Source organism: Opisthocomus hoazin, chromosome 8 (genome assembly GCF_030867145.1).
Source record: "Opisthocomus hoazin isolate bOpiHoa1 chromosome 8, bOpiHoa1.hap1, whole genome shotgun sequence".
NCBI lineage: Eukaryota > Metazoa > Chordata > Aves > Opisthocomiformes > Opisthocomidae > Opisthocomus > Opisthocomus hoazin.
Window position 1 is genome coordinate 73,853,098 of NC_134421.1, and position 26,236 is coordinate 73,879,333.

At 64.1% G+C, this 26,236-nt stretch overlaps 1 protein-coding gene across 1 annotated transcript in view; it reads left to right on the forward strand.

Annotated features, from left to right (window-relative positions):
- Nucleotides 1–26,236, forward strand: part of FLNC (filamin C) — a 73,401-nt gene that overhangs the window by 33,124 nt on the left and 14,041 nt on the right. The window contains 19 exon segments of the mRNA XM_075429569.1: nucleotides 533–706; nucleotides 1,540–1,702; nucleotides 2,968–3,128; nucleotides 4,250–4,417; nucleotides 5,817–5,940; nucleotides 6,029–6,185; nucleotides 7,622–7,811; nucleotides 9,215–9,238; nucleotides 9,327–9,574; nucleotides 10,897–10,984; nucleotides 11,079–11,219; nucleotides 11,990–12,118; nucleotides 12,322–12,495; nucleotides 13,638–13,799; nucleotides 14,373–14,576; nucleotides 15,948–16,100; nucleotides 16,205–16,327; nucleotides 20,604–20,846; nucleotides 25,663–25,935. Of these exon segments, the coding sequence (XP_075285684.1) occupies nucleotides 533–706; nucleotides 1,540–1,702; nucleotides 2,968–3,128; nucleotides 4,250–4,417; nucleotides 5,817–5,940; nucleotides 6,029–6,185; nucleotides 7,622–7,811; nucleotides 9,215–9,238; nucleotides 9,327–9,574; nucleotides 10,897–10,984; nucleotides 11,079–11,219; nucleotides 11,990–12,118; nucleotides 12,322–12,495; nucleotides 13,638–13,799; nucleotides 14,373–14,576; nucleotides 15,948–16,100; nucleotides 16,205–16,327; nucleotides 20,604–20,846; nucleotides 25,663–25,935 (3,099 nt within the window).

The window sequence follows — 26,236 nt, forward strand, 5'->3', positions numbered from 1 at the left end:
TCCCATCTCTGGGCCCCTCCTCCCCATGGACATCTCCTCCCCATCCCATCCCATCCCATCCCATCTCTGGGCCCCTCCTCCCCATGGACATCTCCTCCCCATGGACCTCTCCTCCTCATCCCACCCCATCCCTGGACACCTTCTACCCATGGGCCCCTCCTCCCCATGGACACCCCCATGGACATCTCCTCCCCATGGACATCTCCTCCCCATCCCACCCCCTCCCTGGGCACCTTCTCCCCACGGGCACCCCCATGGACATCTCCTCCCCATCCCACCCCATCCCTGGGCCCCTTCTCCCCATGGACATCTCCTCTCCATGGACATCTCCTCCCCATCCCATCCCACCCCATCCCTGGGACCTTCTCGCTATGGACATCTCCCCATCCCACCCCATCCCTGGGCACCTTCTCCCCACGGGCCCATCCTCCCCCCGGGTCCCACCTGGGGGTGCAGAGCCCCTCGGCGGGTGGTCCGGGGGTGGTGGGTCAGGCCCCCCGCGCGGGCGCCGGCTGAGGGTCCCATGGCGCAGGGGTGCTGCGGGAGGTGGGCACCGACTTCACGGTGGACGCCCGGGCGCTGACGCAGACGGGGGGACCCCACGTGAGGGCGCGGGTGCTGAACCCCTCGGGCGCCCTCACCGACACCCGCGTCACCGACCACGGCGATGGCACCTACCGCGTGGACTACACCCCCTACGAGGAAGGTGAGGGACCCCCGCGACCCCCCAGGACCCCCAGACCCCCCCAAGGACCCCCAGACCCACCCCTGGACACCAACACCCCTGGGGACCCCCACAGCCAACCAGGGACCCCTAGAACCCCCAGGGACACCCACACCCCCCCGGGGACACCCACACCCTGCCAGGACACCGACATCCCCAGCCAGGGTCCCCCAAAGCCCTTGAGATCCCCCAAAACCCAACCATAGACCCCAAAACCCAAGGAAACCTCCCAAAACCCCACCAGGGACCCCCAAACCGCCTGAGACCTCCTGAAACCCCAACCAAGGACCCCCAAGCCCCTTGAGAACCCCCAAACCCCCTGAGACTCCCCCAAAGCCCAACCATGGACCCCAAAACCCCCTGAGACCCCCAAAACCCAACCAGGGACCCCCAACCTCCCCCCAAAGCCCATCCATGGGCCCCCAAACCCCCTGAGACCTCCAGAAACCCCAACCAGGGACCCCCAAACCCCTTGAGACCACCCAAACCCCAACCATGGACGCCCAAACCCCCTGAGGTCCTCCTGAAACCCCAACCATGGACTCCCAAGCCCCTTGAGACCCCCAAAACCCAGCCATGGATCCTCAGCCTCTGCCTAAAACCCAACCATGGACCCCCAAACTCCCTGAGCCCCCCCCCCCAAAACCCAACCATGGCCGCCCAAACCCCCCGAGGTCCTCCTGAAACCCCAACCATGGACTCCCAAACCCCTTGAGACCCCCCAGACCCCAACCAGGGACCCCCAAACCCCAACCGGGGACCCCCAAACCCCCTTGAGCCCCCCCCCCGCTGACAGCGTGTCCCCGCCTCCCCAGGCATGCACCGGGTGGAGGTGACCTACGACGAGGTGGCCGTCCCCAAGAGCCCCTTCCGCGTGGGGGTGGCCGAGGGCTGTGACCCCAGCCGCGTGCGGGCGCACGGGCCCGGCCTGGAGAGCGGCCTCGTCGGCAAGGCCAACCGCTTTACCGTGGAGACCAGGTGGGCACCGGACCCCCGACCACCGCCAGCCCACGCCACCAACCCAGAACTTCCATCCCCTTCTGTGGAGGTGCCACCTCCATCCTCTTCCATTGGACGTGGCACCTCCATCCCCTGCCAGCAACCCAGAACCTCCATCCCATGCCATGGAGGTGCCATCTCCCACCCCCGCCACATACCCACCACCTCCAGCCCCTTCCATGGAGGTGCCACCTCTGTCCTCTTCCATTGGACGTGGAACCTCCATCCCATGCCACCAATCCGCAACGTCCAGCCCCTTCCATGGAGGTGCCGCCTCCATCCTCTTCCATTGGATACAGCATCTCAAGTCCCCTGCTATGGAGGTGCCATCTCCTGCCCCTGTCACCAGCCCAGAACCTCCATCCCCTTCCATGGAGGTGCCACCTCCATCCTCTTCCATTGGACATGTCATGTCCAGTCCCTGCCATGGAGGTGCCACCTCTGTCCCATGCTACCAACCCACTAGCTCCATCCCCTGCCGTGGAGATACCACCTCCATCCTCTTCCATTGGACATGGCACCTCCATCCCATGCCACCAACTCAGAACCTCCAGCCCCTTCCATAGAGGTGCCACCTCCATCCTCTTCCATTGGACGTGGCACAGCCAGTCCCTGCCATGGAGGTGCCACCACTGTCCCATGCCATCACCCGCCACCTCCATCCCCTGCCACGGAGGTGGCACCTCCGCCCATCTGCTGCCACCATGGCAGTCGTGTTCTCCTGCCATAGATGTGGCACTGCCATTCCATTGCCACCAGCGTGGCACCTCCAGCCCCTGCCGCCCAAGTGACACCTCCATTCCCTTCCCTCAGAGGTGGCATCTCCATCCCCTTGCCATGGAGGTGGCACCTCTAGCCTCATGCTACCAACGTGGCACCTCCATCTCCCTACCATGGAGGTGGCATCTCCATCCCCTTGCCATGGAGGTGGCATCTCCATCCACTTGCCACCAACGTGGCACTTCCATCCCACTGCCATGGAGGTGGCACCTCTAACCTCATGCCACCAACGTGGCACCTCCACCCCACTGCTGTGGAGGTGACACCTCCATCTACCTGCCATAGAGGTGGCATCTCCATCCCGTTGCCACCAACCTGGCATCTCCATCCCCTTGCCATGGAGGTGACACCTCCTATGACTCCACCATGGATGTGTCCCCCTCGGGCACCCACCGTGGACGTGCCACCCCCCCCCCCCCCCAAAGCCAGGCCACCCCGCAGCGTCCCTGACACCGTGTCCCCAGGGGCGCGGGCACCGGGGGGCTGGGCCTGGCCATCGAGGGTCCCTCCGAGGCCAAGATGTCCTGCAAGGACAACAAGGACGGGAGCTGCACGGTGGAGTACGTCCCCTTCACGCCTGGTGACTACGACGTCAACATCACCTTCGGGGGCCACCCCATCCCTGGTGAGCTGGGGGGCTGGGGGGCTCGGGGGGTGTGCAGGACCCCCCCCGGGGGGGCTGTGGGTCAGAGGGGGCTTCCTGGGTGCTGGCGGCTGGGGGTGGGCGTGCTGGTCCCATGCCCGACCCCGTGGCTGTGCTGGCCCCATGGCCGTGGCCTTGGTGGCACCATGGCCATGCTGACCCCACGCCCGGGTTGACCCCATGGTCACATTGACCCCAAGGTCACCTTGACCTCATGCACGTGTTGACTCCATGGTTATGTTGACCCCATGGTCATGTTGACCCCGTGCCCACATTGACCCCATGCCCATGTTGACCCCACGCCCATGCTGACCCCATAGATACGTTGACCCCATGGTCACGTTGACCCCATGGTCACGTTGACCCTGTGCCCATGTCGACCTCATGCCCGTGTTGACCCCATGCCCACATTGACCCCACGCCCGTGCTGACCCCATGGATACATTGACCCCATGCCTATGTTGACCCCCATGTCCTTGTTGACCCCATGCTATGCCTGTGCCCACGTTGACCCCATGGGCAGGTTGATCCCACACTGTGCCCGTGCTCCTGCTGTCCCTGTGCCCATGGCCACGTTGACCCCAGGGACACATTGACCCCATGGCCATGCTGTCCCTGTGTCCACGTTGACCCCACAGCCACGCTGACCCCATGGCCATGCTGACCCCAAGTCCTTGTTGACCCCATGCCCATAGTGACCCAATGCTGTGCCCATGGCCACGTTGACCCCGTGCCCACATTGACCCCACGGCCATGCTGATCCCATGGCCATGTTGACCCCATGCCCATGTTGACCCCACGACCAAGCTGACCCCATGTCCACGTTGACCCCATACCCACGTTGACCTCATGGCCATCCTGACGCCATGGCCATGTTGTCCCCATGCCCATGTTGACTCCATGGCCATGCTGACCCTGTGCCCACGTTGACCCCATACCCAGGTTGACCCCACGGCCGCGTTGACCCCATACCCACATTTACCCCATACCCACGTTGACCTCATGGCCACATTGACCCCACACCCACATTGACCTCATGGCCATCCCAATCCCATGCCCACGTTGACCCCCTGCCCACGCTGACCCCACCCCCGCTGCCGCAGGGAGCCCCTTCCGTGTCCCGGTGAAGGACGTGGTGGACCCCAGCAAGGTGAAGTGTTCGGGGCCGGGGCTGGGCCCCAGCGTCAGGGCCCGGCTGCCCCAGAGCTTCACGGTGGACTGCAGCGCCGCGGGGAGGGCGCCCCTCCAGGTGACGCTGCTGGGACCCTCCGGTAGGTGGGGACACGCGATGGAGAGGGGGGCATGGGGGTAGGGGGGCCCTGTCTTGTGGGGTGGCCTCCTCCATGGGGTGTTCTCCATGGGGTGTTCTCCATGGGGAGTCCTCTATGGGGTGTCCTTCATGGGTATGCTTCTCCATGGGGTGTCCTTCTCTGTGGGTTGTCCTCCTCCATGGGACGTCCTCCTCCATGGGGTGTCCTCCTCTGTGGGGTGTCCTCCTCTGTGGGATGTCCTCCTCCATGGGACGTTCTCCTCCATGGGGTGTGCTCCTCCATGGGGTGTGCTCCTCCGTGGGACACCTCCTTTGTGGGGTGTGCTCCTCCATGGGGTGTTCTCCATGGAGTGTCCTCCTTCATGGGGTGTGCTTCTCCATGGGGTGTCCTTCTCTGTGAGATGTCCTCCTCCATGGGGTGTCCTCCTCTGTGGGGTGTCCTCCATGGGGTGTGCGCCTCCGTGGGACACCTCCTTTGTGGAGTGTCCTCCTCCGTGGGCTGTGCCCCTCTGTGGGACACATCCTCCATGGGACATCCTCTTCCATGGGATGTCCTCCTCCATGTGGTGTGCTCCTCCATGGGGTGCCCTGCCCAGGGACAAGCTGCCCCGGGGGTTGCCCTGCCCCATGGATGCCCTGCCCCACATGATCCTTTACCCCATGGGATGCTCTACCCAATGGGTCACTCTGCCCCACATGATGTTCTACCCCATGGATGACCCTGCCCCATATGATGCTCTACCCCATGGGATGCTCGACCCCATGGATGACCCTGTCCTGCAAGATGCTCCACTCCATGGCTTGCCCTGTCCCATGGGATGCTCTACCCCATGGGATGCTCTGCCCCATGGGATGCTCTGCCCCATGGGTCACTGCCCCACGAGTGACTCTGCCCCACATGATGCTCTAACCCATGGGATGCTCGACCCCATGGATGACCCCCACATGATTGTCTACTCCATGACTTGCCCTGCCCCACGGGATGCTCTACCCCATGGGGTGCTCTTCTACCCCATGGGATGCTCTGCCCCACGGGATGCTCTACCCCATGGTCACTCTGCCCCACATGATGCTCTACCCCATGGGATGCTCTGCCCTGTGGGTGACCCTGCTCCATGGGTCTCCCTGCCCCACGGGATCCTCTACCCCATGGGATGCTCTTCTACCCCATGGGATGCTCTGCCCCACGGGATGCTCTACCCCATGGTCACTCTGCCCCACATGATGCTCTACCCCATGGGATGCTCTACCCTGTGGGTGACCCTGCTCCATGGGTCTCCCTGCCCCACGGGATCCTCTACCCCATGGGATGCTCTTCTACCCCATGGGATGCTCTGCCCCACGGGATGCTCTACCCCATGGGTCACTGTGCCCCACACGCTGCCGACCCTGCCCCACAGGCCTGCCGGAGCCGCTGGAGGTGCGTGACAACGGCGACGGCACCCACCAGGTCAGCTACACCCCGGCCAGCGAGGGGCCCTACACCGCCGCCGTCACCTACGCCGAGCAGGAGGTGCCGCGCAGGTGGGACCCAGCACCCATGTGTCGCAGGAGGGGGGGGAGCGCACCCCACCATGGCGTGGGGTGTGACCCCCGTGTCCCACCCCCACAGCCCCTTCAAGATCAAGGCGCTGCCGGCGCACGATGCCAGCAAGGTGCGAGCCAGCGGGCCGGGGCTGAGCGCCGCCGGCATCCCCGCCAGCCTCCCCGTCGAGTTCACCATCGATGCCCGCGACGCCGGCGAGGGGCTGCTCACCGTCCAGATCCTGGTGGGGGGCCGGCGCTGTGGGGCGGGGCGTGGGGCAGGGGGTCAGCCCGGGAGGGGACGGGAGGCTGGGGGGTGGGGTGCTCGGCAAGCGTGGGGTGCGCTTGTGCGCGTGCCGTGGGGCGTGGGGGTGGTCTGGGGGGGGGTGGATGTGGGGTGAGGTGGCACGCGCCCCATGGGGTGCTGAGACCCGGGTGGGGTCGTGGAACCCATGGCATGGGGTGGCTGGGACCCATAGGTAGACCTGGCACCCATGCTGTTGGGGGTTGACACCCATGGGTAGACCTGGCACCCCTGACATTGAGGGCTGAGACCCACAGGTAGCCCCAGCACCCACACCATGGGGTGCTGAGACCCATAGGTAGACCTGGCACCCATGCCTTTGGGGCTGAGACCCATAAGTAGACCTGGAACTCATGCCATTGGGGTTGAGACCCATAAGTAGCCCCAACCCCCACACCGTGGGGTGCTGAGACCCATAGGTAGACCTGGCACCCATGCCACTGGGGGTTGAGAGCCATGGGTAGACGTTGGCACCTCTGACATTGAGGGTGAAGACCCATGGGTAGACCTGGCACCCACACCATAGGGTGCTGAGACCCATAAGTAGCCCTGGCACTCATGCCATGGGGGGTGAGACCCATAGGTAGACCTGGCACTCCTGACATTGGAGCTGAGACCCATAAGTAGCCCTGGCACCCCTGACATTGGGAGTGAAGACCCATGGGTAGACCTGGCACTCCTGACATTGAGGGCTGAGACCCATAAGTAGACCTGGCACTCATGCCTTTGGGGCTGAGACCCATAGGTAGCCCTGGCACCCACACCATGGGGTGCTGAGCCCCATAAGTAGCCCTAGCACCCATGCCATTGAGGCTGATCCCCATGGGTAGACCTGGCAGCCGTTTCACAGGGAGCTGAGCCCCACGTGAGGCACCCCCGCCATGGGGAGCTGAGCCCCCCAAGTGGAACCCGTGCCATGGGGAGCTGAGCCCCATAGGTAGCCCTGGCAGTCATGCCATGGGGTGCTGGGCCCCATAAGTAGCCCAAGCACCCACGCCATTGAGGCTGAGCCCCATGGGTAGACCTGGCAGCCATTTCACAGGGAGCTGAGCCCCACGTGAGGCACCCACACCATGGGGTGCTGAGCCCCACATGTAGCACTCACGCCATGGGGAACTGAACCCCACACATAGCACCCATGCCATGGGGAGTTGAACCCCACATGTAGCACCCATGACATGGGGGGCTGAGCCCCATAAGTAGCCCTAGCACCCACGCCATTGAGGCTGATCCCCATGGGTAGACCTGGCAGCCGTTTCACGGGGAGCTGAGCCCCATGTGAGGCACCCACGCAGTGGGGAGCTGAGCCCCCCACGCAGCAGCGGTGCCATGGGGAGCTGAGGCCGCCGTGGGGCTGAGCCAGGGGGGTGCCGGCAGGACCCTGAGGGGCAGCCGAAGAAGGCAGCCATCGGTGACAACGGCGACGGGACCTACACGGTGTCGTACGTCCCCGACCTGCCCGGGCGCTACACCATCACCGTCAAGTACGGCGGCGACGAGATCCCCGCCTCGCCCTTCCGCGCCCTCGCCGTGCCCGCCGGCGACGCCAGCAAGTGCCTGGTCACAGGTGGGCCCTGCCCCACGGCGGCCCCCCCCCCCCCCCCCCGCTGCCCCATGGCTTCCTCATCCTGCCCCATGGCTTCCCCTGCTGCCCCATGGCTTCCCTGTGCTGCCCCATGGCATCTCTGTGCTGCCCTGCGGCATCCCCGTGCTGCCCCACAGCATCTCCATCTGCCCCACGGCAATCCCAGCTGCCCCACACTGCCCCACGGCTTCCCCCTGCTGCCCCACGGCATCTCTGTGCTGCCTCCTTCCACCCTGTGGCATCCCTCTCCTGCCCCACAGCATCTCCATCTACCCCACAGCAGCCCCCACCACCCCACAGCTTCCTCATCCTGCCCCACGCTGCCCCACGGCTTCCCTGTGCTGCCCCACAGCATCCCTCTCCTGCCCCACAGAATCCCTGTACTGCCCCACAGCATCCCCATCCTGTCCCACGGCATCCCCTTCCTGCCCCACAGCATCCCTCTCCTGCCCCACAGCATCCCCATCCTGTCCCACGGCATCCCCTTCCTGCCCCACAGCATCCCTCTCCTGCCCCACAGCATCCCTGTCCTGCCCCATGGCATCCCCATCCTGCCCCACGGCATCCCCTTCCTGCCCCACAGCATCCCTCTCCTGCCCCACAGCATCCCCATCCTGCCCCACGGCATCCCCTTCCTGCCCCACAGCATCCCTCTCCTGCCCCACAGAATCCCTGTCCTGCCCCACAGTATCCCCATCCTGCCCCACAGCATCTCCATCCTTCCCCACGGCATCCTCTTCCTGCCCCACAGCATCCCTGTGCTGCCCCACAGCATCCCTCTCCTGCCCCACAGAATCCCTGTACTGCCCCACAGCATCCCCATCCTGTCCCACGGCATCCCCTTCCTGCCCCACAGCATCCCTCTCCTGCCCCACAGAATCCCTGTCCTGCCCCACAGCATCCCTGTCCTGCCCCATGGCATCCCCATCCTGCCCCACGGCATCCCCTTCCTGCCCCACAGCATCCCTCTCCTGCCCCACAGAATCCCTGTCCTGCCCCACAGTATCCCCATCCTGCCCCACAGCATCTCCATCCTTCCCCACGGCATCCTCTTCCTGCCCCACAGCATCCCTGTGCTGCCCCACCGCATCCCTCTCCTGCCCCACAGAATCCCTGTCCTGCCCCACAGCGTCCCCATCCTGCCCCACGGCATCTCCTTCCTGCCCTACAGCATCCCCCTCCTGCCCCACAGCATCCCGTCCCACCCCAGGCACCCCTGCCACCCTACGGCTGCCCCCACCCCCAGCCCCATAACCCCTGCCCCCCAGCGCAGTGGGGCTGAGCGAGACCCCCCCCAGTGCAGCACAGGCCCCCCGGCCCCCCGGCGCCCCCCACCCCGCCCCCTCCCCCCATCTCACGCCCTTCTCCCCGCTCTCTCTTTGCAGTCTCCATTGGGGGCCACGGACCCGGTAAGTGGCGCCGGGGTGGGCCGCTGTGGGGCTGGGCGGGGGGCGCTGGGGGGGTCCCCGTGACCGTGACCCCCATCCCGCCCCACAGGTGCCTGCCTGGGCCCCACCATCCGGATCGGGGAGCAGACGGTGATCACGGTGGACGCCAAGGCAGCCGGGCAGGGCAAGGTGACCTGCAAGGTGTCGAGCCCCGACGGGGCCGAGCTGGACGTGGACGTGGTGGAGAACCACGACGGGACCTTCGACATCTTCTACACCGCCCCCGAGCCCGGCCAGTACCTCATCACCATCCGCTTCGGGGGCGAGCACGTCCCCAACAGCCCCTTCCGCCTGCTGGTGGGTGGGGGAGGGGCGCGGCGGGGCAGGGGAGGTGCGGCTGTGGTGGGCACCAAGGGTTGAGAGACCATGGTGGGCTCCATGGGGTTGGGAGGGCATGATAGGCTCCATGGGGTTGGGAGAGCATGGTGGGCACCATGGGGCAGAGAGTTGGGGCTGTGGTGGGCACCATGGGGTTGGGAGACCATGATGGGTTCCATGGAGTTGGGAGACCATGATAGGTTCCGTGGGGTTGGGAGAGCATGATCAGCTCCATGGGGTTGGGAGACCATGGTGGGCACCATGGTGTTGGGAGACCATGATGGATTCCATGGAGTTGGGAGACCATGATAGGTTCCATGGGGTTGGGAGAGCGTGGTGGGCACCATGGTGTTGGGAGACCTTGGTGGGTACCATGGAGTTGGGAGACCATGATAGGTTCCATGGGGTTGGGAGAGCGTGGTGGGCACCATGGTGTTGGGAGACCTTGGTGGGTACCATGGAGTTGGGAGACCATGATAGGCTCCATAGGGTTGGGGAAGACCATGATGGGGGTCCTTGGGGGTGGGACACCATGATAGGCTCCATGGGTTTGGGAGACCATGGTGGGCACCACAGGGCAGAGAGTTGGGGTTGTGGTGGGCACCACGGGGTTGGGAGACCATGGTGGGCACCATGGAGTTAGGAGACCATGATAGGCTCCATGGGGTTGGGAGTCCATGGTGGGCATCATGGGGTTGGGAGAGCATGATGGGGGTCCATGGGGGTGGGAGACCATGGTGGGGCACCATAGGGTTGGGAGAGCATGATAGGCTCCATGGGTTTGGGGGAGACCATGATGGGGGTCCATGGGGGTGGGAGACCATGATAGGCTCCATGGCGGTGGGACCCCATGATGGGCACCATGGGGCAGAGAGTTGGGGCCATGGTGGGCATCACGGGGTCGGGAGAGCATGGTGGGCATCACGGGGTTGGAAGGCCATGATGGGGCTCCATGGGGTTGGGAGACCATGGTGGGCATCACAGGGTTGGGCCACCATGGGGCAGAGAGTTGGGGCTGTGGTGGGCACCATGGGGTTGGAAGATCCTGGTGGGCACCATGGGGCAGAGAGTTGGCAGACCATGGTGGGCACCATGGGGTTGGAAGATCCTGGTGGGAACCATGGAGTAAGGAGACCATGGTGGGCACCATGGGGTTGGAAGATCCTGGTGGGCACCATGGGGCAGAGCTGGGGCGTGGTGGGCACCATGGGGTTTGGAGACGCTGATGGCCCCCATGGGGCTGGAGACCCGAGATGGGGGGGCCGCGGTTCTCACCCCTCCTCTCCGCCCCACGGCGCCAGGCCACGGAGGAGCCTCCAACCACCGCTGAGAACCTCCGGCCCTTCAACCTCGTCATCCCCTTCACCGTGCAGAAGGGCGAGATCACAGGTGAGGGGGTGGAGATTGGGGGCGGGGGGTAGTGGGGTGCGGTGGGACGCGAGCCAGCCCCGCCCCCCACGCCCCCCTGACCCGGTGGCCCCAGGGGAGGTGCGGATGCCCTCGGGGAAGACGGCGCGACCCAACATCACCGACAACAAGGACGGGACGGTGACGGTCCGCTACGCCCCCACCGAGAAGGGGCTCCACGAGATGGACATCCGCTACGACGGCAACCACATCCCCGGTGAGGCCGCGGCGGGCACTGGGGGGCACTGGGAGCCACTGGGAGCCACTGGGAGGGGGCCAGGCAGGGATGACGCCACCTCGTCTTGGTTGGGCACCCATGGGTTGAGCAGCGTTGGGTGTCCCCGTGGAGGTCCCCGACCGTCATCTCCATGGGTTGGGCGGCGTTGGGTGTCCCCATGGAGGTCCCTGACCGTCATCCCCATGGATTGGGCGGTGTTGGGTACCCCCATGGAGGTCCCTGAGTGTCATCTCCATGGGTTGAGTGGCGTTGGGTGTCCCCATGGAGGTCCCTGACTGTCATCTCCATGGATTGGGCAGTGTTGGGTGTCCCCATGGGTTGAGCGGCGTTGGGTGTCCCCGTGGAGGTCCCTGACCATCATCTCCATGGGCTGAGCGGTGTTGGGTGTCCCCATGGAGTTCCCTGACCGTCATCTCCGTGGGTTGGGTGGCGTTGGGTGTCCCCGTGGAGGTCCATGGCCATCGTCCCCATGGGTTGGGCGGTGTTGGGTACCCCCATGGAGGTCCCTGAGTGTCATCTCCATGGGTTGAGTGGCATTGGGTGTCCCCGTGCGGGTCCCTGATCGTCATCTCCATGGGTTGAGTGGCACTGGGTGTCCCCGTGGAGGTCCCTGACCATCATCCCCATGGGTTGAGTGGCGCTGGGTGTCCCCATGGAGGTCCCTGCCCATCACCTCCATGGGTTGAGGGCCCACTGCGGCACTGGGTGTCCCCGTGGGGGTCCCTGACCATCGTCCCCCGTGTCCCCAGGGAGTCCCCTCCAGTTCTATGTGGACGCCATCAACCCCCGGCACGTGAGCGCCTACGGCCCAGGGCTGAGCCATGGCATGGTCAACAAGCCCTGCACCTTCACCATCGTCACCAAGGATGCCGGGGAGGGTGAGCGGTGGCCGAGGGGGACGCTGGAGGGATCTGGGAGGGTTTTGGAGACCCTCAACGCCGCCAGGAGGGGTTGGGAAGACCGCTCCCTGTGCCTCCTGACACGCTGGAGGGATCTGGGAGGGTTTTGGAGACCCTCAACGCCACCAGGAGGGGGTTGAGAAGACCCCTCCCCATGGCTCCTGACTCCCCGTGCCCCCCAGGTGGCCTCTCCTTGGCGGTGGAAGGTCCTTCCAAGGCGGAGATCACCTGTCAGGACAACAAGGATGGGACCTGCACCGTGTCCTACCTGCCCACCGCACCCGGGGACTATAACATCATTGTCCGCTTCGATGACAAGCACATCCCGGGCAGCCCCTTCACCGCCAAGATCACCGGTGAGATGGGACCCCTGTGGTCCCGGGGAGCCCACCAAGGTCCTTGGGACCTTCCTATGGCCACGGGGATCCCACCGAGGTCCTTGGGACCTCCATATGTTCATGGGGAGCCCTGCGTGGGTCTGGGCGTGGGGACACCTGCATGACCATGGGGACAGCTGCAGGGCCACCAGGAAGCCGTCACACAGCCGTGTGGTGTCCCTGGCCATCCCTACCCACCAGGACACCACCTCATGGTCCGTGGGGACCTCGTGGGGCCATGGGGACCCATCACATGGTCATGGGGAGCCATCATGTGACTGTGGGTCCATAGGGATCCATCACATGGTCATAGGGACCTTTGTGGGTCTATGCGGACCCCATCACATGGTCACAGGGACCCTGTGGGTCTATGGGGACCCATCACGTGGTCATGGGGACCCATCAGATGACTGTGGGGCCATGGGACCCCATCACATGGCCATGGGGACCCTGTGGGGCCATTGAGGACCCAGCACATGGCCATGGGGGCCCATCACATGGCCATGAGACCCCTGTCCAGCCCACCCACGGGGTTCCCATTCACACAGCGATGGGAACACCCGCGTGGCCACCAGGACCCCACTCCATGGCGGTGGGGACCCTGTCCGTTCCCAGCCTCCAAGACCCCACCACGTGGCCCTGAGCCCCCCATGTGCGGCCACGAGGACTGCACCACATGGCCCAGGGGACCTCGTGGGGACCCTATCGCGTGGCCTTGAGGACACTATACAAACATCTGTGGGGACCCCATCCATCCCTGACCCTGGGGACCCTGCCCATATGGCCGTGGAGACCTCACCCATCTCCAGCCCTGGAGAACCCACCCATCTCCAGCCTTGGAGACCCCACCCATCTCCAGCCCTGGAGACCCCACCCATCTCCAGCCTTGGAGACTCCACCCATCTTCAGCCTTGGAGACCCCACCCATCTCCAGCCCTGGAGACCCCACCCATCTCTAGCCCTGGAGACCCCACCCATCTCCAGCCCTGGAGACCTCACCCATCTCCAGCCCTGGAGAACCCACCCATCTCTAGCCCTGGAGACCCCACCCATCTCCAGCCCTGGAGACCCCCCACCTCGGGCTAGGGGGCCCCTGGGCCCTGCTGATGGCATCTCTGTAGGGGACGACTCCATGCGGACGTCCCAACTCAACGTGGGCACCTCGACGGACGTCTCGCTGAAGATCACGGAGACGGACCTGAGCCTGCTGACGGCCAGCATCCGGGCGCCGTCGGGCAACGAGGAGCCCTGCCTGCTCAAGAGGCTGCCCAACCGCCACATCGGTGGGACACAGGGGGGGACACGGAGACGTTGGGGTGGGACGTGGGGGCGTGGGTCGGGAGACGGCAGGGCGGTGGGGTCACAGGGGCAGGTGGCCCCGGGGTGTTGGGTTCTCAGGGTTTGGTGACCACGGCCAGGGCAGGTTGGTGGTGGCCATGGGACTGGTGGTGGTCGTCAAGGGACTGGTGGTGGTGGCCAAGGACAGTGGTGGTGGCCAAGGCTTGGTGGTGGTGGCCACAGGGCTGGTGGTGGTGAGCAGGGGCTGATGGTGGTGGTCGGAGTTGCTGGTGGTGGCCACAGGGTTGTGGCGGTGGCTGTGGGGCTGGTGGTGGTGGCCATGGGGCCGGTGGTGATGGGCAGGGGCTGGTGGTGGTGGCCGGGATTGGTGGTGGTGGCCACGGGGTTGTGGTGGTGGCCACAGGATTGTGGTGCCCACAGGATTGTGGTGGTGGCCATGGGGCTGGTGGTGGTGGGCAGGGCCTGGCTGTGGTGGCCACGAGGCTGGTGGTGGTGCCCAGAGATGATGGTGGTGGCCAGGGCTGGTGGTGGTGGCTGACAGTGGTGTCCCTCCCCAGGCATCTCCTTCACGCCCAAGGAGGTGGGCGAGCACGTGGTGAGCGTGAAGAAGAGCGGGCAGCACGTCACCAACAGCCCCTTCAAGATCCTGGTGGGGCAGTCGGAGATCGGGGACGCCAGCCGGGTGAAGGTGTGGGGCAAGGGCCTGGTGGAAGGACACACCTTCGAGATGTCCGAGTTCATCGTGGACACACGCAGCGCCGGTGAGACCACGCTCCCGGGGGGCCACGGGTGGGGATCACGGTGTGGTCATGGCTGGGATGGGGTGGTGGCCATGGACAAGATGGTCGTGGCTCGGATGAGGTGGTGGCCATGGCCATGACCAAGGTGGAATGGTGACCAAGGTGGAATGGTGGCCAAGGCCATGTCATGGCTGTGACCAGTGTAGGATAGGGTGGTGACCATGGTTCTGGTCATGGTCATGGCCAGGATGGGATGGTGGCCATGGATATGGCTGGGATGAGGTGGTGGCCATGGACAGGATGGTCGTGGCTCGGACTAGGTGGTGGCCATGGCCATGACCAAGGTGGAATGGTGGCCAAGGCCATGTCGTGGCTGTGACCAGCTTAGGATTGGGTGGTGGCCATGGTTCTGGTCATGGTCATGGCCAGGATGGGAAGGTGGCCATGGATGTGCCCAGCATGCGATGGTGGCCATGGATATGGCTGGGATGAGGTGGTGGCCATGGACAGGATGGTTGTGGCTCGGATGAGGTAGTGGCCATGGCCGTGACCAAGGTGGGATGGTGGCCAAGGCCATGTCATAGCTGTGGCCAGTGTAGGATAGGGTGGTGACCATGGTTCTGGTCATGGTGTGCCATGGCCAGGATGGGATGGTGGCCATGGATATGGCCAGGATGAGGTGGTGGCCATGGTTATGGCCAAGGTGTGGCCGTGGCCAAGAGGGTGATGCTATGATGACCATGGCTATGGCGTGGTTGTGGTGAAGATGGGGTGGTGGCCATGGCCAGGGTGGGATGGGATGGTGGCTGTGGCATGACCATGGCCAGCATGCGATGAGATGGTGGCCACAGCCATGGCCAGGATGGGATGGTGGTCATGGCCAGGATGGGATGGTGGCCATGGATGTGACCAGGGTGGGATGGTGGTCATGGCCAGGATGGGATGGTGGCCATGGATGTGGCCAGGATGAGATGGTGGCCATGGTTGTCGCTGGTGTGTGGTGGTGGCCATGCCCATGGCCAAGATGGAATGGTCACTGTGGCTGGGGTTGCATGGTGGCCGTGGTGGTGGCATGGCCAAGGCCCAGATGGGATGGTGGCCACGGCCATGGCCAGGATGAGGTGGTGGCCATGATGGTGGCTGAGCTGCGTTGGTGGCCATGATTATGGCCATGGTGTGGCCATGGCCAGGAAGCGATGGTGGCCATCGTCATGGTGTGGCTGTAGCCAAGAGGGTGATGCTATGATGACCATGGCTATGGCGTGGTTGTGGTGAAGATGGGGTGGTGGACATGGCCAGGGTGGGATGGGATGGTGCCCGTGGCGTGACCATGGCCAGGGTGGGGACCAGCAGCCATGGGCCATCTCCGACCGTGTCCCCGTGGCTGCCCAGGCTACGGTGGGCTGGGCCTGTCCATCGAGGGTCCCAGCAAGGTGGACATCAACTGCGAGGACGTGGAGGACGGCACCTGCAAGGTCACCTACTGCCCCACCGAGCCCGGCAACTACATCATCAACATCAAGTTCGCCGACAAACATGTCCCAGGTGGGGACGAGGGGTGGGCGGGGGGACAGGGGGTGGCACCAGGGAGCCCGGACGCCCGGGTCCCCTCGTGGTGGCCGGGTCCCTGAGGTGGCTGTCACCCACAGGGAGCCCCTTCACGGTGAAGGTGACGGGCGAGGGGCGGATGAAGGAGAGCATCACGCGCCGGCGCCAGGCCCCCTCCATCGCCACCATCGGCAGCACCTGCGACCTCAACCTCAAGATCCCAGGTAGGGGCTGGCCTTCCTCCTCCTCCTCCTCATCCTCCTTCTCCTGCTTCTCCTCCTCGCCCTCCTTCTCCTTCTCCTTCTCCTCTTCTCCTTCTCCTTCTCCTTCTCCTTCTCCTTCTCCTCTTCCTCCCTCTCCTTCTCCTCCTCGTCCTCTTCCTCCTCCTACTCCTTCTCCTCCTCGTTCTCCTTCTCCTTCTCCTCCTCCTCCTCTTTCTCCTTCTCCTTCTCCTTCTCCTTCTCCTTCTCCTTCTCCTTCTCCTTCTCCTTCTCCTTCTCCTTCTCCTTCTCCTTCTCCTCCTTCTCCTTCTCCTTCTCCTTCTCCTCTTCCTCCTCCTCCTCCTCCTCCTCCTCCTTCTCCTTCTCCTTCTTCTCCTTCTCCTTCTCCTTCTCCTCCTCCTTCTCCTTGTCCTCCTCCTCCTCCTCCTCGGGGCTCGGGGACGGGGACACATCTCAGCTGCTCCAGCTCTGATTTCCGCCTCCTTCTTCCTTCTCTCCCCGTCCGTCCTCGTGTCCGTCCGCCTCTGCCCGCGCCCTTCCGTGCGTCCGTCCGTCCGTCCATGCGTCCCCCCGGCTGCGCCGCCGTCCGACTGGGTGTCCACCCACGCGTCCGCCCGCGCGTTCGTCCCCGTGGCCGTCTGTCCACACGCGTGTCCGCTGGTGCCTGCCGTCACCCGCATGTCCACCCCTCTGCGCATCCATCCCTGTCCGTCTGTCCCAACCACCATCCCACTGTCCATCATGGTGTCCACCCGTCCCTGCCTCCACCCATCCCTCCCCGTGTCCATCCCTCCCTGTGTCCATCCCTTCCCATGTCCATCCATCCCCACGTCCATCCATCCCTACGTCCATCCCTGCCTCCATCCATCCCTACATCCATCCGCCCATCCATGTCCATCCATCCCTGTATCCATCCCTGTGTCCACCCATCCCTGTGTCCATCCATGTGTCCGTCCATCCCTCTGTCCATCCATCTCTACACCCATCCATCCCTGCATCCATTCCTACATCCGTCCCTACGTCCATCCCTACATCCATCCATGTCCATCCATCCCTACGTCCATCCCTACTTTCATCCATCCCTGCATCCATCCATCCCCATGTCCATTCCTACATCCATCCCTATGTCCAACCTTCGTCCATCCATCCATGTTCATCCATCCCTGCGTCCATCCATCTCTACGTCCATCCGTACGTCCATCCCTATGTCCATCCATCGCCATGTCCGTCCCTATGTCCATCCATCCCAATGTCCATCCATCCCTACACCCATCCCTATGTCCATCCCTACGTCCATCCCTATGTCCATCCATCCATGTCCATCCCTACATCCATCCATGTCCATCCATCCCTACGTCCATCCCTACTTTCATCCATCCCTGCATCCATCCATCCCTACATCCATCCCTATGTCCAACCTTCGTCCATCCATCCATGTTCATCCATCCCTGCGTCCATCCATCTCTACGTCCATCCGTACGTCCATCCCTATGTCCATCCATCGCTATGTCCGTCCCTATGTCCATCCATCCCTATGTCCATCCGTCCATACGTCCATCCGTGTCCATCCACGTCTACATTCACCCACATCCATCCATCCCTATGTCCATCCATCCATCCCCATCCATCCCCACATCCATCCATCCCTACGTCCATCCTGTGTCCATCCATCCCTACGTCCATCCATCCATGTCCATCCATCCCTATGTCCATCCATCCCTACGTCCATCCCTATGTCCATCCCTACGTCCATCCATCCATGTCCATCCCTACATCCACCCATGTCCATCCATCCCTACGTCCATCCCTATGTCCATCCATCCATATTCATCCATCCCTGCGTCCATCCATCCCTATGTCCATCCCTACATGCATCCATGTCTGTCCATCCCTACATCCTTCCCTACATCCATCCCTATGTCCATCCATCCATGTCCATCCATCCCTATGTCCATCCCATCCCTACATCCATCCTTACGTCCATCCCTACGTCCATCCCTGCGTCTATCCATCCCCACGTCCATCCATGTCCATCCATCCATGTCCATCCCATCACTACATCCATCCGTCCCTACGTCCATCCCTACGTCCGTCCATCCCCACGTCCATCTGTGTCCATCCATCCATGTCCATCCATCCATCCATCCATCCATCCCTACATCCATCCCTATGTCCATCCATCCCTATGTCCATCCACGTCCATCCATCCACGTCCATCCATCCCTACGTCCATCGATGTCCATCCATCCATGTCCATCCATCCCTACATCCATCCATCCCTACGTCCATCCCTATGTCCATCATTCATGTCCATCCCTCCCTACATCCACCCCTACGTCCATCCATCCCTATGTCCATCCACGTCCATCCCTACATCCATCCATCCATGTCCATCCGTGTCCATTCATCCATGTCCATCCATCCATGTCCATCCATCCCTACGTCCATCGGTGCCCATCCATCCATGTCCATCCCATCCCTACATCCATCCATCCTTACGTCCATCCCTACGTCCATCCATTCATGTCCATCTGTGTCCATCCATCCATGTCCATCCATCCCTATGTCCATCCATCCCTATGTCCATCCTGTGTCCATCCCTATGTCCATCCCTACATCCATCCATCCATGTCCATCCATCCCTACATCTATCCATCCCTACGTCCATCCCCATGTCCATCCATCCATGTCCATCCATCCCTACGTCCATCCATCCCCACATCCATCCCTACGTCCATCCATCCCCACGTCCTTCCATCCCCATCCATCCATCCCCATCCATCCCCATGTCCATCCATCCCCATCCATCCATGTCCATCCATCCCTACGTCCATCCATCCCCACATCCATCCCTACGTCCATCCATCCCCACGTCCTTCCATCCCCATCCATCCATCCCCATCCATCCCCATGTCCATCCATCCCCATCCATCCATGTCCATCCATCCATGTCCATCCATCCCTACGTCCATCCATCCCCACATCCATCCCTACGTCCATCCATCCCCACGTCCTTCCATCCCCATCCATCCATCCCCATCCATCCCCATGTCCATCCATCCCCATCCATCCATGTCCATCCATCCATGTCCATCCATCCCTACGTCCATCCATCCCCACATCCATCCCTATGTCCATCCATCCCCACGTCCTTCCATCCCCATCCATCCATCCCCATCCATCCCCATGTCCATCCATCCCCATCCATCCATGTCCATCCATCCATGTCCATCCATCCCTACGTCCATCCATCCCCACATCCATCCCTATGTCCATCCATCCCCACGTCCTTCCATCCCCATCCATCCATCCCCATCCATCCCCATGTCCATCCATCCCCATCCATCCATGTCCATCCATCCATGTCCATCCATCCCTACGTCCATCCATCCCCACATCCATCCCTACGTCCATCCATCCCCACGTCCTTCCATCCCCATCCATCCATCCCCATCCATCCCCATGTCCATCCATCCCCATCCATCCATGTCCATCCATCCATGTCCATCCATCCCTACGTCCATCCATCCCCACATCCATCCCTACGTCCATCCATCCCCACGTCCTTCCATCCCCATCCATCCATCCCCATCCATCCCCATGTCCATCCATCCCCATCCATCCATGTCCATCCATCCCTACGTCCATCCATCCCCACATCCATCCCTACGTCCATCCATCCCCACGTCCTTCCATCCCCATCCATCCATCCCCATCCATCCCCATGTCCATCCATCCCCATCCATCCATGTCCATCCATCCATGTCCATCCATCCCTACGTCCATCCATCCCCACATCCATCCCTACGTCCATCCATCCCCACGTCCTTCCATCCCCATCCATCCATCCCCATCCATCCCCATGTCCATCCATCCCCATCCATCCATGTCCATCCATCCATGTCCATCCATCCCTACGTCCATCCATCCCCACATCCATCCCTATGTCCATCCATCCCCACGTCCTTCCATCCCCATCCATCCATCCCCATCCATCCCCATGTCCATCCATCCCCATCCATCCATGTCCATCCATCCATGTCCATCCATCCCTACGTCCATCCATCCCCACATCCATCCCTATGTCCATCCATCCCCACGTCCTTCCATCCCCATCCATCCATCCCCATCCATCCCCACGTCCATCCATCCCCATCCATCCATGTCCATCCATCCCCATCCATCCCCATGTCCATCCCTACGTCCATCCATCCCCCCGTCCATCCCCCTGCCCACCCACCCCGCCGTGGTCCCCCCGCGGTCCCGGCGGCGCGGGCAGGCAACTGGTTCCAGATGGTGTCGGCGCAGGAGCGCCTGACGCGCACCTTCACGCGGAGCAGCCACACCTACACGCGCACCGAGCGCACCGAGATCAGCAAGACGCGCGGCGGCGAGACCACGCGGGAGGTGCGGGTGGAGGAGTCCACCCAGGTCGGCGGAGACCCCTTCCCCAACGTCTTCGGGGGCTTCCTGGCCCGCGAGGGCCTCGGCTCCTTCGGCCCCATCGCCCGCGCCCAGGAGGGTGGGTGCTGCGGGGGGAGGGGCGGGGGTGACCGGGGCGGGGGGTGCTTGCACGGGGGCTGGGTGTGCAAGGGGGTGTGCTTGCACGAGGGTTGGGTGCCCTTGCACAGGGGTGTGAGCTTGCATGAGGGCTGGGTGTGCTGGTGCATCAGAGGGGGCTTGCACGAGGGCTGGGTGTGCAAGGGAGCGCGCTTGCACGAGGGCTGGGTGTGCAAGGGAGCGCGCTTGCACGAGGGCTGGGTGCCCTTGCACAGGGGTGTGAGCTTGCACGAGAGATGGGTGCACTGGTGCATCGGAGGGGGCTTGCACGAGGGCTGGGCGTGCAAATGAGGAGGCTTGCACGAGGGCTTGGTGTGGTTGCACGTGGGAGTGGGCTTGCACGAGGGCTGGGTGCACTGGTGCATCGGGGGGCTTGCACGGGGGCTGGGTGTGCAAGGAAGTGTGCTTGCATGAGGGCTGGGTGCCCTTTGCACAGGGGTGTGAGCTTGCACGAGGGCTGGGTGTGCTGGTGCATCAGAGGGGGCTTGCACGAGGGCTGGGCGTGCAAGGGAGTGTGCTTGCACGAGGGCTGGGTGTGCAAATGAGGAGACTTGCACGAGGGCTTGGTGTGGTTGCACGTGGGAGTGGGCTTGCACGAGGGCTGGGTGTGCAAGGGATCACGCTTGCACGATGGGCTCAGTGCACTGGTGCATCAGAGGGGGCTTGCACGAGGGCTGGGTGTGCAAGGGAGGGCACTTGCACGAGAGCTGGGAGCCCTTGCACAGGGGTGTGAGCTTGCACGAGTGCTGGGTGCGCTGGTGTGTCAGAGGGGGCTTGCACAAGGGCTTGGTGCCCTTGCACATGGGAGTGGGCTTGCACAAGTGCTGTGCGTGCAAGGGAGTGCACTTGCACAAGGGAGTGGGCTTGTAGGAGGGCTGGGTGCCCTTGCACAGGGGTGTGAGCTTGCACGAGGACTGGGTGCGCTGGTGCATTGGAGTGCGCTTGCACAAGGGCTGGGTGTGGTTGCACAAGTGAGCGCACTTGCACGAGGGCCTGGTGCGCTGGTGTGTCAGAGCGGGCTTGCACGGGGGCCGGGCGTGCGAGGGGGGTGTTTGCACCAGGACCGGGTTCACTTGCACAAGGACGGGTGCTTGCACGAGGGCTGCGTGCCCTTGCACGAGGGCCGGGTGCTCACGGGGGCCAGCAGCCCCCTCCCACGCGTGCTCCTTGCACGAGGCCTTGCACACGCCCCGTGCAACACAACCGCTCGCGTGGGGCCGCCTTGCACGCTCACTGGGCCCCGCGTGTGTGTGGCGAGTGTGCACAAGTGGGCGTGCACAAGTGGGTGTGCACCAGTGAGTGTGCACAAGTGGGCGTGCATCAGTGGGCGTGCACAAGTGGGTGTGCACAAGTGAGCGTGCACAAGTGAGCGTGCACCAGTGAGCGTGCACAAGTGAGCGTGCACCAGCGAGTGTGCACAAGTTGGTGTGCACACGTGGATGTGCACAAGTGGGTGTGCACAAGTGAGCGTGCACACGGGGGTGTGCACACGTGGGTGTGCACCAGTGAGCGTGCACAAGAAGTGTGCACAAGTGAGCGTGCACCAGTGAGCGTGCACAAGAAGTGTGCACAAGTGAGCGTGCACAAGCAGGGGTGCCCAAGCGAGTGTGCCCGCTCACGGGGGTGCACACCCGCCCGCCCGTGGCGCGAGTGTGCGAGCTCACACGTGTGTGCGTGTGCAGGCACACGCGTGCCCCGTGCCGGGGGGGTGCAGGCTCGGGGGTGCGCACGCCCGTGGCACGAGGGTGCACGCTCACGGGGGGGGTACCCCGGTGGGTGCTGGGGTGCCGGGTTGCCATGGTTACCTGGTGTTGGGTGCTGGGGTGCCAGGTTGCCATGGTTACCTGGTGATGGGTGCTGGGGTGCCAGGTTGCCATGGTTACCTGGTGATGGGGTGTCAGGGTGATGAGATGTCGGGGTGCCGGGTTGTCGGGGTGCCCTGGTGCCACGGTGATGGGGTGCTGGGGGGCCATGGTTACCTGGTGATGGAGCACCAGAGTGCCCTGGTGATCGAGTACCAGGGTGCCCTGGTCGTGGGGTGCCGGGGTGGTGGGGTGCCATGGCTCTCCGTGCCGGGGTGCCATGGTTACCTGGTGACGGGATGCCAGGGTGCCATGGTGCCCTGGTCATGGGATGCTGGGGTGCCATGGTTACCTGGTGATGGAGCACTGGGGTACCGTGGTGCCCTGGTGATGGGGTGCCACAGTGCTGGGGCGCTGGGATGCCAGGGTGCCATGGTGCCCTGGTCATGGGATGCCAGGGTGCCATGGTAACCTGGTGATGGAGTACCAGGGTGCCCTGGTGATGGGATGCTGGGGTACCATGGTGGTGGGGTGCCCTGGTGCTGGGGTGCTGGGATGCCGGGGTGCCATGGTTACCTGGTGCTGGAGTACCGGGGTGCGGTGGTGCTGGGGTGCTGGGGTACCATGGTTACCTGGTGATGGGATGCTGGGGTGCCATGTTGGTGGGGTGCCCTGGTGCTGGGGTGCTGGGATGCCAGGGTGCCATGGTTACCTGGTGATGGAGTACCAGGGTACCATGGTGATGGGGTGCCCTGGTGCTGGGGTGCCATGGTTCCCCGCGCTGGGGTGCCATGGTTACCTGGTGCTGGGATGCTGGGGTGCCATGGTGGTGGGGTGCCATGGTGCTGGGGTGCTGGGAAGCCAGGGTGCCATGGTTACCTTGTGCTGGAGCACTGGGGTACCGTGGTGATGGGATGCTGGGGTGCCATGGTGGTGGGGTGCCCTGGTTACCTGGTGATGGAGCACCAGGGTGCTACGGTGCCCTGGTGATGGGGTGCCCTGGTACCAGGGAGCCATGGTGCTGGGATGCTGGGATGCTGGGGTGCCATGGTGATGGGATGTCGGGGTGCCCTGGTTACCTGGTAATGGAGTACCATGGTGCCCTGGTGATGGGATGCTGGGGTGCCCTGGTGACGGGGTGCCATGGTGCTGGGGTGCTGGGATGCCGGGGTGCCATGGTTACCTGCTGCTGGAGCACTGGGGTGCCATGGTGCTGGGGTGCTGGGATGTTGGGGTGCCATGGTTACCTGGTGATGGAGCACCGGGGTGCCACGGTGGTGGGGTGCCATGGTGGTGGGGTGCTGGGATGCTGGGGTGCCATGGTTACCTGGTGATGGGATGCTGGGGTGCCATGTTGGTGGGGTGCCCTGGTGCTGGGGTGCTGGGATGCCGGGGTGCCATGGTTACCTGGTGATGGAGCACTGGGGTGCCATAGTGATGGGGTGCTGGGGTGCCATGGTTACCTGGTGATGGGATGTCGGGGTACCATGGTGGTGGGGTGCCCTGGTGATGGGGTGCTGGGGTGCCAGGGTGCCATGGTTACCTGGTGATGGAGTACCGGGGTGCCATGCTGATGGGGTGCTGGGGTGCCAGGGTGCCATGGTTACCTGGTGATGGAGTACCAGGGTGCCATGGTGATGGGGTGCCCTGGTGCTGGGGTGCCATGGTTACCTGGTGATGGAGTACCGGGGTGCCCTGGTGATGGGATGCTGGGGTGCCATGGTGGTGGGGTGCCCTGGTTACCTGGTAATGGAGTACCATGGTGCCCTGGTGACGGGATGCTGGGGTGCCCTGGTGATGGGGTGCCATGGTGCTGGGGTGCTGGGATGTTGGGGTGCCATGGTTACCTGGTGATGGAGTACCAGGGTGCCCTGGTGCTGGGATGCTGGGGTGCCGGGGTGCCAGGGTACCATGGTTACCTGGTGATGGGGTGCTGGGGTGCCACGGTGGTGGGGTGCCCTGGTGCTGGGGTGCTGGGATGCCGGGGTGCCATGGTTACCTGGTGATGGAGCACCAGGGTGCCACGGTGCCCTGGTGATGGGGTGCCCTGGTGCTGGGGTGCCATGGTGACGGGGTGTTGGAATGCCGGGGTACCATGGTAACCTGGTGATGGAGCACTGGGGTGCCATGGTGATGGGATGTCGGGGTGCCATGGTGGTGGGGTGCCCTGGTTACCTGGTGCTGGAGTACCACGGTGCCCTGGTGATGGGATGCTGGGGTGCCCTGGTGACGGGGTGCCATGGTGATGGGGTGCTGGGGTGCCAGGGTGCCATGGTTACCTGGTGCTGGAGCACCGGGGTGCCCTGGTGATGGGGTGCCATGGTGCTGGGGTGCCATGGTTCCCCGCGCTGGGGTGCCATGGTTACCTGGTGCTGGGATGCTGGGGTGCCATGGTGGTGGGGTGCCATGGTGATGGGGTGCTGGGATGCCGGGGTGCCATGGTTACCTGGTGATGGAGTACCGGGGTGCCCTGGTGATGGGATGCTGGGATGCCATGGTGGTGGGGTGCCCTGGTGCTGGGGTGCTGGGATGTTGGGGTGCCATGGTTACCTGGTGATGGAGTACCAGGGTGCCCTGGTGCTGGGATGCTGGGGTGCCGGGGTGCCAGGGTACCATGGTTACCTGGTGATGGGGTGCTGGGGTGCCACGGTGGTGGGGTGCCCTGGTGCTGGGGTGCTGGGACGCCGGGGTGCCATGGTTACCTGGTGCTGGAGCACTGGGGTGCCATGGTGATGGGGTGCCCTGGTGCTGGGGTGCCATGGTTACCTGGTGATGGGATGCTGGGGTGCCATGATGGTGGGGTGCTGGGACGCCGGGGTGCCATGGTTACCTGGTGCTGGAGCACCGGGGTGCCATGGTGATGGGATGTCGGGGTGCCATGGTTACCTGGTGCTGGAGCACCGGGGTGCCGTGGTACCCCGGCCGTGGGGTGCCAGGGCACCGTGCCCCCCGCTGACCCCCGCCCCGTGCCCGCAGGCGAGGCGTCCCCCCAGGAGCTGGCAGCGCAGGTGCTGAGCCCCTCGGGGCAGCGCTTCGAGGCCGAGGTGGTGGCGGGGGGCGCGGGGGGGGTCTACAGCGTGCGCTTCGTGCCCCAGGAGATGGGCCCCCACACCGTCAGCGTCAAGTACCGCGGGCAGCACGTGCCCGGCAGCCCCTTCCAGTTCACCGTCGGGCCCCTGGGCGAGGGGGGGGCCCACAAGGTGCGGGCGGGGGGCACCGGCCTCCAGCGCGGCGTGGCCGGGGTGCCAGGTACGGACGGGGTGCGGGGGGGGGGGGTATGGGTGCTGTGGGGGGTTGTGGATGCTATGGGGGGCGTATGGGGGGGGGGGTATGGGTGCGTTTGGGGGGGGGGATGGGTGGGGGGTGGGGGTGCTATGGGTGGTTATGGATCCATTTGGGGGGGGTATGGGTGCGTTTGGGGGGGGATGGGTGGGGGGATGGGTGCTATGGGTGGTTATGGGTCCATTTGGGGGGGATGGGTGGGGGTAGGGGTGCTATGGGGGGTTATGGGTCCATTTTGGGGGGGGTATGGGTCCATTTGGGGGGGGGT